General features: G+C 43.1%; 1 protein-coding gene across 2 annotated transcripts; it reads right to left on the bottom strand.

Moving 5' to 3' along the window:
* Positions 1 to 2,460: 2,460 nt before the first annotated feature.
* LOC125535119 (disease resistance protein RGA5-like) lies at positions 2,461 to 8,044 on the bottom strand. Of its 2 annotated transcripts, none has more exons than XM_048698173.1 (4): positions 7,131 to 8,044; positions 3,413 to 5,391; positions 2,967 to 3,345; positions 2,461 to 2,867 (listed from the first exon to the last, which is right to left on the bottom strand). In XM_048698173.1, exons 1-2 carry the CDS (start codon positions 7,955 to 7,957, stop codon positions 3,414 to 3,416), a joined length of 2,805 nt encoding a protein of 934 aa, XP_048554130.1. In that variant the 5' UTR covers positions 7,958 to 8,044; the 3' UTR covers positions 2,461 to 2,867; positions 2,967 to 3,345; position 3,413. The 2 variants fall into 2 exon arrangements, with proteins under 2 accessions (XP_048554130.1, XP_048554129.1); XM_048698172.1 differs by having other exon boundaries at positions 2,967 to 3,330.
* Between the last annotated feature and the right edge of the window lie 5,013 nt (positions 8,045 to 13,057).

Raw genomic sequence — 13,057 nt, 5'->3', positions numbered from 1 at the left:
GGGATGTATTAGTGATAATTTATAGGGTTTTTGCTTTTGCAGAAATCAAGGAGCCCCTCCATCATCCCCGCCGTCGTCCCCGTCACCGACCCCCTTCGACCTCGAGGTGAGACCAACCAAATCTCCATGTCAATATGAGTCCTATAAGATATATATGATGTAGATAAAAACATGTATATCCTGTGTTGCCCAAGTGGCCGGTCATGTTCAGGTTACACCTCCGAGTGGCCTATGTTTTGCCGGAGTGTTGATTAATTTCCGTTCCGGCAAATTTCAGGCGCTCGATATGTCCTTTTTTAGCAAAGGTCATGCCGGATTTTTCCGTGAATTCTGGCATGACTTGTGCTAGAATATGTAGGAAATATCGAGTGGCCTGGATTTTCTTGAAAAATAATGATCTAATTTAGGGTTTTTAGTACATATATTTAACTGTACAAGTTTAATCTTTGAATTATGAACGTAGGAAATGTCGTACTCGGGTGACGAAAGCCTTCTGGGGGAGTGCAGCTGGTGCCACGATGATCGAGGTCTGTGCGACAGGTGCCCTCACCTGGACGATGATCAGCGCTTCAGCATTAAGCTCGAGGAGACCTTCGACGTTGAAACGGTACACAACGACGACAAGTGTTTTTTTCGTAATTAAGCACGACTTCAACTATTTCAACGTCTAATTTTCATCTTTTACAGTTCGACTAGCTTATCTCATGCCATGCAAGACGCTATGTTTTGGAGAGGATGGGTTTTGAAGACCATGAAAATTTTGAAACAAAGAAAATACACCTAAGGACCCATCATGATATGGATTTTGAAGTAAATCTGTACAATTCTCAGAGCGTAACCCATTTTGGTTGCCAAAATTGGGAAGCACTTTGCAGAATGTATGGTTTTTATGAGGGTATGATTGTCACCATGGATCTTGCTGATCCTGACATCGAGCAAAACAATATGGACATTTGGGTCCTTGTTGATACGCTTCCGCTACTGCTATGTGAGTTTCTCAAACATAGTTATTAACTAATTTATATTGTTTATTTCAAAATAGTTGACAGCTTATTTCCATTGACAGCTTATTTTCATTCTTCAAAGAATATGCAGAAGATGGTAGACAAAACCCACTACACCGATGGCTCCGAATTAACTTATAAGGAGAAAAAACATTTGATCGTATTTTTTACTTTCTTTGAGAATTACAATACCTATTATCGAACTCCTCCAAATTATGGTGAATACGTGCCACTAGTGCACGTGTTGAACCACGATAACTTCTATGGAGATACCCTGGTAAGATTTTTTTACTATTACGACATCCGTGCATCTTTTGCATACTTCTAAAACTAGTACATCATTGCTAACTACGAAGTTATTACTATGTTTTTCAACAGAAAATCCCGATGGATTGTGTGCCTCATCTGATGTATTACAATGGTCGCCTTGAAGTTCTGAACATACAGCCAGGTCATCCTACGGATCTCACCTGTGCATATCGGATTTCTGAAACCGGTGAACACATGCTAATCAAAAAGTGGAAAAAATATTTGGACATTGGTAAGGAGGTTCTTGGAAGCAACATTAAGCGAAAGACAAGAATTGGAGACAGGATAATCTGCATTCTCCATAATGGAGAGCGAGGGGCTATCTTGTTTTTTGCTATTTTACCTTAGAGAATATAGTAGGTCCTAAGAGAATGTAGTAGGTCCTATGAGGTACAATATGTTTATTATGTGGTACAATGTGTTAGAGTTGATGATGAGGAGTAGTTGTGATTATGACTAGTGACCAACTTGCTATGTGATGTCTCATCGATGAAAACGATGATCATGAGAAGGTGTTATATGACAATGATGTATTATGATGATAAGTTGTTAATGATATGATGATGATGATGATATTTATTATATCATTGCGTGAAAGAACCGCGTATTGTCCACGGTTCTTTTACCCAGTGATGTAATAACTCATTATGATGTAAAAACAATCTCTAAATTGTTGTTGTATGAAAACTTGTATAGAGGCGTATGAATACAACATGAAATAAAAAAGAAATAAAATACGGAATAATAGTACTAACGCGGTCTGGGAGAAGCGCTACTAGTAATTACCAGTAGCGCCTCGTCGGGAAAGCGCTACTACTAAGTCGGTGTAGCAGTAGCGTGGGTTAACCAATGCTACTGCTAACCTTTAGCTGTAGCGCTCCTGCCCGCGCTACTGATAGTCCTAAAACCCGCGTTGCTGCTAGGCTTTTCCCTAGTTGTGCCACGAAAGATGGCTGATGATTGAACAGTTTGGCCATTCTTATGTTGCTCCACAGCTCAAACCAAATGAATGGCAATCAAGAAATTTTCAGGAAACAGTTCGATGCCCAAAGGGGATCACCAGGAATTTTCGCCTTCCGAACAGGGCCTTACTCTGCTTTTACAGGATCTGACATGAAGCATACTCAAGGGGAAGGTTCTCACAAAAGATGGAACAAACTTGAATTTCATTAAGATTTTGTAGTACGTACTTATGTTCTGGTATGATGCATCAGAAAACCAAACCAGTGCAGTGCACGCCTGTACGATTTAGGCCTGTATACAACATTTTGGTACTTGGACTGCCATTTTACTATCACTTTTCTTGGTATTACAAACTGCTCAACCTGATGTCCAATTTCTCATCTAACAAAATGGGGCAGTAATGCTTGATGTAATATCTCACAAGGGTCTCCCTGTACAACGATGGATTCTCGTCAGACCTTGATCACACCATGGATCCTAGGCTCCTAGTCGAGGCCGGATGGAAATGCATGCTGAAGAAGTACACGATCAAGATCCTTGGCGCGACATTCTTTCCCGCACCACCCTCCTGAACGCCTTGTTGGAGATAAGCTGAACGTTTCGAACAAAATAATCAGTTCAGAATGGTCAAGCATGGTACTTGTGTGTCCCAAAATAAATTCATGCTTGGGTGAATCACAGTGTACATACCTGTAAGAGATCACCGATGTTCACGATAAATTCTCCAGGTGTTGACATGACATCCACCGAATGTAGAGTTCAAGCTGAGGGCAGGGAGGGCAATAGTGGCAGAGTATGATCTCTCCTTGGTTGCACTCTTTATCTGTCAGGTAGCAATAAGAGCTCTTTGAGCCCCAGAGATTCCGAGTGTAGCTCGAACAAAATCATTGGGGCTTCTTCACCCTGAATCGGTCGTTTGATGGCCAGGGTATCATGGAGTCACTATGGAATCTTTAACGCTGAATGATGGAAATCAAACTGTGTGTAAAGTGTAAACTGCAGCTTCTTCACCCCGAATCGGTTGTATGATGGCGTTGTGGTCACGAGAGCCAACCTGATGAAAGAGAGACTAAAGATCGATCAGTACATAAAGAAGACATGCATGCATAAAAGCATCATAGTTTTTAGTTACCTACCTCAGTAGTGACAGCCTGATGGCTCTGCGTAAATGGAGACGTAAACTTTGGGACAATTAGGATGGGCATGGAGTGTGTTCTCCAAAGTAGCCTTCCCTTGCTCGGCCCCGGTGTCGCTGCTTATCACTCCCGGCGACAATCTGATTTGGACTATGACCATCCGAAGGGACTGCAGGTTCTCCAAGCCCAGCTCAAACCAATCGCGACCGTTGGCAGCACGGAAATATATCAAGATATCAACATGTTCAGTCTTGGGCAAAGCTTCTGGCTTGAACACAATTCGGCCAGCCCAATTGCAAATCAGCTTCAGTCTTGTCAGGCAACGGAAACCGTCAGCACCGATGAGTAACGGATTTTGGCGCATTGTCTCCAAGGAGAGGTCACGGAGAGCCGGTAACCTTCCAAGGAATTCCAGATCCTCCTGTCGCACTTCGTCGACAAAAATATCTAACCTGGAGAGCTGTGATAGATGCGAGGGGTTCCTCCTTAACCATGTTGGCAGTTTGCTGAAGACGAGCTTGAACTTTGCAGAAAATTCTCGAAGACTTTGAGGGGGCGCCCAATCTCTCCCCAGGAGATCCATGAATACATAATGATGATAACCAAGGAACCAAATATGTACACATTGGATGTTGCGTAGTTTCCCTATGGACTCCACGAAAGCTTGCTCCAACTCCAAGCTCATAACATTAAAGGAAATATTAAGGTTCCTTAGTCTTTCCATGTTGCCCAAATCTTCCACGGTGCCTAGACAGTCACCACAGATAGAACTGAGATTTTCCATTGATATCAGGTTTCCAATTCCATCTGGTATCCGACTGCAGGAAGAATCAATTTGTAGGCACATCAATCTTCTGAGCTTAGTAATTGCTAATGGGAGTTCTGTTATATCATAATTCCCTCTCAAATCCAGCACTTGCAAAAACTGCAACTTTCCAACTTCTTCTGGGACCTCAGAAATTCCTGATTTGTATAGGCCTAGGTACCTCAGCTGAAGTAAACTCCACAACTCCCGAATGTTAAGATGGTTATGATCACTAACATCACATTCAGTCAAATCCAATACGCGCAAAAAAAGAAACCTTGAGAAATGAGGCATGAAACCAATATCAACATCATCAAATGTAGCAATAGACCTTGCAAATTTGAGATGTGTATTTTGATGTTCTTCCTTGATACTATTTTGGAGGGACAGCCTACGGACCTTTCTTTTAGAAGAAATGCTATCCCGAGTATCATTCAATATAGTAGTAAAGTTCTCTTCACTTGACAAGGAACAAATTAAATCATGAACACTATTGTGTACACGACAAGCAATTACAAACCCATCAAAATATTCCGGCTGGATCAAGCTCCTATTCACAAGCTCATTGAAGTAATTTTCTCCGATCTCAAATAGAGAAGTTTGTGGATCTTCACACTGGATAAAACTTTCAGCAATCCACATCCATATCAATTGATCTTTCGTAATATAGTGATATTCCGGAAACATGCTTAGGTATAGAAAACATGTCTTCAAATGAGAAGGCATGTCATAATAGCTAAGCGTTAGTATTCTCAACATGTCCTCTACACTGGGGTCTTTGGTAAGTCCACGACCAATGGAATCTAGCAAAACATGCCACTCATCCTTCGGTTTTACGTGATGATTAATAACCAAGATACCAGCTATAGTAATGATGGCTAATGGTACTCCACCACATTTCTTCAATATATCTATGGACACTTCTTCAAATTCAAGAGGAAAACCACTCTCGTGAGAAAATATCCTTTTATAGAAGAGCCTTTTGGAATCATCATCACTAAGTGGCTCCATTTGATAGATTGAACCGTCAGCACATGAGCAACATAATTTAGCTACACTGACTATACGAGTTGTCATGATTAACCGACTACCACAATTGTTGCTATTAGAGAATGCCCCTTTGATTATTTTCCATAGTTTTTCATCCCTTATATCATCAATTACAATGAGGTACCTATATCAATTATGTAATCATTAGCAAAATGCAGGTGCAGATGATAATATAATCTAGCATTATGACCAAGAGATAAGATTCTTGATAAAACAATTAAGTATAATTAAGTTGCAAGGAGTAAACATGGACCGGTTTTGTGGATATTAGGGCATGTAAAATCGTGCTACATTAGGAGTGCCACGTATGATAAATGTCGAGGTGGAGGAAAGAAAAAGCTTGCCTGGTTCTATTTAAATGATGATATCTTAACAACAATATCTCTCACACATATTTAGGGATATTTGGGTAGTAGAGATAACCCATTATACATCATGTTTTTGTTGCCATCTCTGCATTACGTGGCAGATTTAAGATACAACTATCTTATCAACCACTAATACATCCTTAATGATCTTGTTTTAATCAGAGTACCTTTATGCACTAATTTTCTTATTTCTATCTATCTATCTACATGAATTGGTAGAGTGCATGCCTTTTGCCATAAAGAAGTATACTATAGAGACGACATGAAGTACTCCTTCTGTTTTCATAATGTAGTGCATTTTTCAGAAGTCAAACTTTGCAAAGATTAACCAAGTTTATAGACAAAATTATTTTTACCTACAATACCAAACATTTACAATATAAAACTAATTATCAAGATGTATCTAATGAACCCCTATGTATGGTAGTGGTACACCGTACCTAATTAATACACACTGTTACAAAATTGCCGAACCAAAGACGACGAACTTTAGGTTATTATATTTTTCTTCTAAACCATTTCAATATTTGAAAACTTTATGGATTTACAAATAGATAAATATTCTACCAATTATCAATATTAAAACTGTAGATAGATACTTTCTATATCCTATATCTAAGTTGGTGATCCCATTTTCAAGGAGACGCAAGGTGTCCACATCATCAAGTATATGGAAATCATCCACTTCTTATGTTTCAGAATATTGCAAGCCCTTCAAATCAGCAAGCACTCAAAATTATAATTTTTTATTTCCATTTTTCCAATAACAAATAATTTAACCATAGCAGAAAATCTTACGACACTATAAAATGTTCATTCAGTGCTAGATCTTTTTCAATTCATATGGCGAGAATGTGAAGGAGTCTTATTCTCATATATTAGGTTATCTTCGCAATTTTATTAGTATGAATTCCCATAGGAACGCATGTGGGTATTATCTACTTATATTAAACACACATGTGTAATTACACCTGGTAGTAGCCCAAGAAATATACTCCCATGGGCTAGTATGTATGCTACATTTATCATTGTGAGTATTCTGAGTACATGCATATACTCTTTTAATACAAAGATACCACAAATAATATACCACGCAGCGAATAACATGAAACAATTGCAAGTAAGTCCATATTTTTAGCATATTTTCAAAATGACATCATATTTTAAAAAGTAGTACTCCACATATATATGTGTATAATACCTACGTGGCCTCATATTCCTATTTATGATAGATACTTCCTAGAATGCATCCAATGTACGTGGAAGTAGCAAGAATGGTTCCTATATATATGATGCTATTTTGCTCTACATGCGGCCACCCTATATCATTGTTACACTCCCTAGCTTTTTTTGCTGGCGAAAAAATACACAATGTAAAATGCGGTGATTTTTTAACGCGATATAACATATCACGTAGGGTTAGCATCACATTTTATACTCTGTCTATGACCTACCACAATTTACAAATTATACCATAACATATATAGACACGTACCTCGTGTTTTCGAGAGTTTCCTTGAGTTTGCTGATTAGTTGTCTTACATCCAACATGGTGATCAGACCTACGTACGTGTCAAGATCACAAAGAATCTTCAGGAGAATCTTCTTTGCGTCAGCATTTCGACCGACGGGAACAAACGCACTGCAATCGAAATCTTCTTTGATCTTGTCATAAACCATTTTGACAAGAGTGGTCTTGCCCAATCCTCCAGATCCGACAACAGAGATAATCTTCAACTTTTTCTTGGACACATTGTCTCCCTCCGAGAGCAACTTCATTAGATCTTGATCCCTTTTTCCAGCAATGCCAACAAGCTCTGTTACTTCTGTGTACAAAGCCCCAAGACGAGGGTCGATGGGAACCACCGCTGCAGAAGTAGAGACAATATTGTCAACGGGGTACCTTCCGTTCATGTTAGCAACCACTTGGACTTGCTTATTGATCTGCCCGATCGCGTCAATGATCTCATGGTGAGCCTTCCCCTTGGCGAGCAAGCCGACCATCATCTTCGTGAGCTGTTTGAGCTTCTTTGAGTTGGGTGCAGGCTTGGAGCCGTCATCGACACGCACCAGGAACTTGTCGACGACGTCCTCCATGTCAAAGGATAGCTCCCTCACCTCCCCTGCCCAGAGCTTGACCTGCTCGTCAAGCCGGTCCCGCGGCACCTCCGCCACCTTGCGGAGGGCAGCGTGCATGCTCCTCATCTCTCGAGAGAGAGACACGACGCCTTCCCTGACATTCTCCTTTAGCTTGTACTCCCCCTTGAGGAGCTCGACCAGCTTGGGGAGCAGGTCGCCAATGGCGCCGGTTGCCAGATCCATTGATATGGCTTGAGTAGTATAGTTTCTGTTGTTTGGTTGTGGGGGCGAACAGTGGTTGATGTACGTTTGGGTGCTTGCACAGCTACTCTTTATGTATAGAACCGGAACAAGTTCAAGGGGAAATTAGGTTTACACGAGCATGTACTACATCTGTTTGGCCGTGGCCAGTGCGTCTGAATGAAAGTCAAAGTCGTCGGCCGCGGGGTAACGTGCACTGATAATACACTATTCAGCAATAGTACAATCGCACTGATCTAGGCGTTGAACGCACATGGATTCCTGTAATCACATGCACTTAGATCGGGGCCGGCGTTATGCTGTGCGGTTGGCTCTCTGTGCAAAACTTTTATACAGAGATTGCGTCAATTAATTTGGATTAGAGGGAGTTACGACTTGGTTATAATCTAAAAGCCGTTATCAAACGATCAAGCGACTGGTGATATTGAACTCTCTAAAAACGAGCGAGAAAAAATGAGCAAGATTGCCGCCTAAACATTTGATAATGATATTAATGTTAATGTTAAATACCTAACCATTTGATTTTGACTATCACGATGAAGAGGTAATAAAGTTCTTCATTTTATTGTTTTTTCAGTCATCATCTAGATGCCTGAGCGTGAAACCGTGGCTAGCTAGCCAGGCAAGTTCACAATCATCTGCATGCAGTGTACGCATTCAAACTTCAAAGTGGTCGGCCGGGGTACGCGGAGCTTGCAGAGATAATATCCAGTTATATAATCACACTGATCTAGGCGTTGAATGCACATGGAATAATGTGCAATGATTCCAGAATTCACACACTCCCTCTGTCCTTTTTTCTCCGCATATTAGATTTATGTAAGTCAAACTTTGCAAGTTTGACCAATTTGTATTAAAAATTATCAATATCTACAACACCAAATATATATACTATGGGACTATATTTTATACTGAATCTAACGAATATTGATCTGGCAATGTGAATATTGATACTTTTTTCTGTAAGTATGGTCAAAGTAAAGATAGTTTGACTTCAGACAAAACTAATATGCAGACTAAAAAGGACTAGAGGGAGTACTAGTAGGCGAAAATAGATTATGCCCCGAAACATTTTCTAGGGTTTCGAGTGGCAGGGCGGCGCACGAGGCGATCTCGGGGGCGCAAGATTAGGGTTTGGCGATCGCCGGCTAATCTACCTTTCGATCGCCGGAACTTGCCAGTCAGCCTGCTCGGGGTGATCAAGGGGGGACCTGGCGTCCTTTCCCACCCTTGGCGGCGCTGCGAGTAAGGGGATCGGGGAAGGCCGGGTGAGTTGATGGCGGAGACAAGCGCCATGGGAGGAAGGAGAGGGCCGTCGAAGGAGACTGAGACGGTGGAGCAGATGATGGATCGGTTGGATTTAACGGAGAAGGAGAAGACGAAGCTTGTCATCGATGAGGAGGAGGAAGCGTGCGTTGAAGAACCATATGCACTCATCGGGAAGGTTTTGTATCGAAAGGCTTTTCATGTGAATACCATTGAGGAGGCCCTGCGCCCGGCGTGGGGCAATCCGAGGGGGCTGAGCTTCCGGCCGAAGGGAGAGAATGTTTTCCTGGCCAGTTTTAGTATCAAGCGCGACTGCGATCGGATCTTCGAGGGAGGTCCATGGATGGTGGGGAAGCACTATGTGGTTCTGGAGAGTTTTAACATCAGATCGCGCCCCTCAGAACTCAAGTTCGATAAGATCAAAATCTGGGCACGAGTGATAAACCTCCCTTTTAACCTACTATGTCCGCCATGGCCGAAGCGTATTGCAAGCATGGTAGGTGATGTCGTAGCGCTGGACGCGGATGAGAAGGGGTTTGCTTATGGGGACTGCCTGAGATTCAAGGCTTGGATCAAAGTGGATGAACCATTGATGCGCTGGGTGCAATTGGAGAAAGCAAAAACAAAAGAGTCTGAATTTTTTGATACCCAATATGAAAATCTACCCTACTTTTGCTTCTCATGTGGGATGCTGGGACACGCTGAGCTTATGTGCCCTACACCTGCTGGGAGAGATGAGCAGGGAAAGCCACCATATCGGGAGGCTCTCAGATTTATATCTAGCAAAAACAAGAGTTGGGGGAGAACACCAACTTACAAGAAGGAGACCGCCCGGGATATGGGGAGGCAGCAGGAGACAGGAGAAGGAGATGAAGATGTGGAGCCGGGGTTGGAAGTAAACTCGCCTGAGAAACCACCTTCTGGCAGAGTTAAAAACACTGTTTACCAATTCAATGCAAGGGGGAGGGGTGCGAATGGCAGAGGAGGAAGGACAGGCCGAGGGACAAATTCTGTCTATCGGAGGGTCGACATGAATACTTCACAGGGGAGAGGCCGGGGACCGACCCTATGCTACTGCAAGATAGTGAGACAGTCATGAGGAAGAGGCAGAACGAGGAAAATGAGTCGTCTGGGTCACGGGAGGATAGCAGAGACTCGAAGAAGAAGAAGGCTGTGGAAGAAGAGGCAAGTAACCTCACGGAGGCTGAGTACCAGCCCCGCAGGGAGCAATGAATTGTATATCTTGGAACTGTCGCGGGCTTGGGAACCCGGAGACGGTTCGTGAACTTCACGATTTAGTGAAGAGAGAAGTTCCTGCCCTAGTCTTTGTTGCGGAGACGAAGATTGAGGGAAGAAGGGTTAGTGATTTCACTGCCCGACTTGGTTTTGAGGGTTGCTACCCAGTTAGTAGCGACGGCCTCAGTGGTGGACTAGCTTTGTTTTGGTCAAAAGAGGTTGATGTAACTCTTAATAATTTTTCAGACCAGCATATTGATGTGTTGGTGAAGAATATTGGTGATAATAAAAAGTGGCGGTTTACGGGTTTCTATGCGAAAGCTAGACGAAGTGAATGTGCAGAAAGTTGGAATTTGTTGAGATGGTTGAAGGCTCAAAGTGATGCCCCGTGGCTGTGTGGAGGTGATTTTAATGAGATACTTGATAGCTCGGAGTACTTTGGTGCCCATGACCGTCCGGAGTGGCAGATGGAGGGTTTTCGGCAATGTGTGGATGATTGTGAACTCCACGATTTGGGTTACCAGGATGTGCCCTTCACGTGGGATAATATGCAACATGGAGATTCAAACGTGAAAGTTCGGCTTGATAGGTTCTTAGTTAATCCGGCAATGATGTCAATGTTCCCTTCCTCTTTTGTGCGACACTGTCCAACGCCAAAGTCAGACCACTGCATGCTAGTGGTGAAGATGAAGGGGTAATCTTGCCAGAAGAACGGTACCAGCGCAGGTTCATGTATGAGGAGGCGTGGCAGCAGGAAGAATCATATGATGCCGCCGTTCTACATGGGTAGCGCAAGGGGGCTGGTTCGCAAGGTCTACAGGGCATCGAGCAGGCCCTGTTGGACATGCAAGTGCAGCTTACGGACTGGAAATCGAAAAAGTTCGGAGATGTGAAGAAGAAAATCAGGAAAGTACGTAAGGAGTAAGAGAACGAGAGGTCTAATTCTCTGTTTCGAGGACCGACGAAGAAAGAAAAAGACCTAGCCCGCCAGCTCTCGGAGCTCCTTCATAAGGAGGAAATCATGGCACGGCAGAGGTCTAGGGCGGACTGGCTGAAAGCAGGTGACCGCAATACGGGCTTTTTCCAAGCTCGAGCGGCAGCACGCAAGAGTATTAATCGGATCCGGAGCCTCCAAACGTCGGATGGAGGAATCTGCGAGACGAAAGAACAAATTCATGCCGAGGTGCAGCAGTTTTATACTGGGCTGTACACGGCGCAAGAGTATACAGATGTGGAGGCAGTTCTTCACCATGTGCCACATAAAATAATAGATCCAATGAACGAGCGACTCATGAGACCGTTCAGAGAAGAAGAAGTGAAGGCTGTGCTCTTTGCCATGGGGCCGACGAAGGCGCCCGGATGTGATGGTTTCCATGCAGGGTTCTACCAGCGCCATTGGGAGTTGATAGGACCGGATGTTACAGCGGCGGTCCTAGGTTTTTTAAACGGAGGACACATGCCTGCCACGGTGAACAGCACGGTGATTGTGCTTATTCCAAAGGTAAAGAACCCACAAAACATTACACAATATAGGCCGATCTCACTGTGCAATGTTATATACAAAATCTGCTCTAAAGTGCTTGCTAATCGCTTGAGGGAGATTCTTGATGAGATTATTGCAGAGGAGCAGAGTGTTTTTGTCCCAGGACGGTTGATCACCGACAACGTCCTAGTGGCGTACGAGTGCATACACTCAATGCGAAGGAAGAGAGGAAAACAAGGGTGGTGTGCGGTCAAGATCGATATGATCAAGGCTTATGACCGCGTTGAATGGGAATATCTGGAAGGGATAATGCGTCAACTGGGGTTCCATGATCGATGGACAGCCCTTGTTATGTCGTGCGTGGCGACAGTAAGTTTCCAGGTGAAAGTCAATGGGGAACTGCTGCCGGTGTTCTCGCCGTCGAGGGGTTTCCGCCAAGGGGACCCGATCTCACCATATCTATTTCTGCTATGTGGGGAGGGCCTCTCATGTTTGCTGCAAAACTATGATGGAGGGTGGATAGATAGAGGAATCAGAGTTAGCAATAATGCTCCGTGGATCTCCCACCTCTTATTTGCAGATGATTGTTTGATCTTCATGAAAGCTGACTCTAGAAGCGCCACAAGGCTAAATGAAATTATGCATCAGTATAGCATTGGCTCTGGACAAAGCGCAAATAAGCAGAAAAGTTCAGTCTTTTTTAGCCCTAATAGTGGCTCGTAAGTAAAGAGGGGAGCCAAGGCAGCTTTACAAATTCAAAGAGAAGCGATGTCAGAAAAATACCTTGGGCTCCCTACAGCAGCGGGAAGAATTACAGAACAAAGCTTTGAACATATTAATGAAAGATCAAGGGCAAGAGTACAAGGATGGTGTGAAAGGAAAATGTCATGTGCAGCGAGAGAAGTTCTTTTGAAGTCAGTGGTCCAAGCTTTACCGGCCTACTCTATGAGTTGTTTCAAACTCACAAAAGGTTTGTGCAAGAAAGTGTCGACAAATATGTCCAAATATTGGTGGGCTGGATCTCTTGACAGAAAAGGAATGCATTGGCAATCGTGGGATAAGATGTGCATTGCGAAATCACAAGGAGGGATGAGATT

Source organism: Triticum urartu, chromosome 2 (genome assembly GCF_003073215.2).
Source record: "Triticum urartu cultivar G1812 chromosome 2, Tu2.1, whole genome shotgun sequence".
NCBI lineage: Eukaryota > Viridiplantae > Streptophyta > Magnoliopsida > Poales > Poaceae > Triticum > Triticum urartu.
This window is presented reverse-complemented; position numbering and strand designations above follow the sequence as displayed.

Coding starts and splice junctions, on each gene's coding strand:
- LOC125535119 (XM_048698173.1), bottom strand. CDS start 7,957: ATGGATCTGGCAACCGGCGCCATTGGCGACCTGCTCCCCAAGCTGGTC. Junction 5,392..7,130: donor GAAACTCTCGAAAACACGAG/GTACGTGTCTAT, acceptor TAATTGATATAG/GTACCTCATTGTAATTGATG.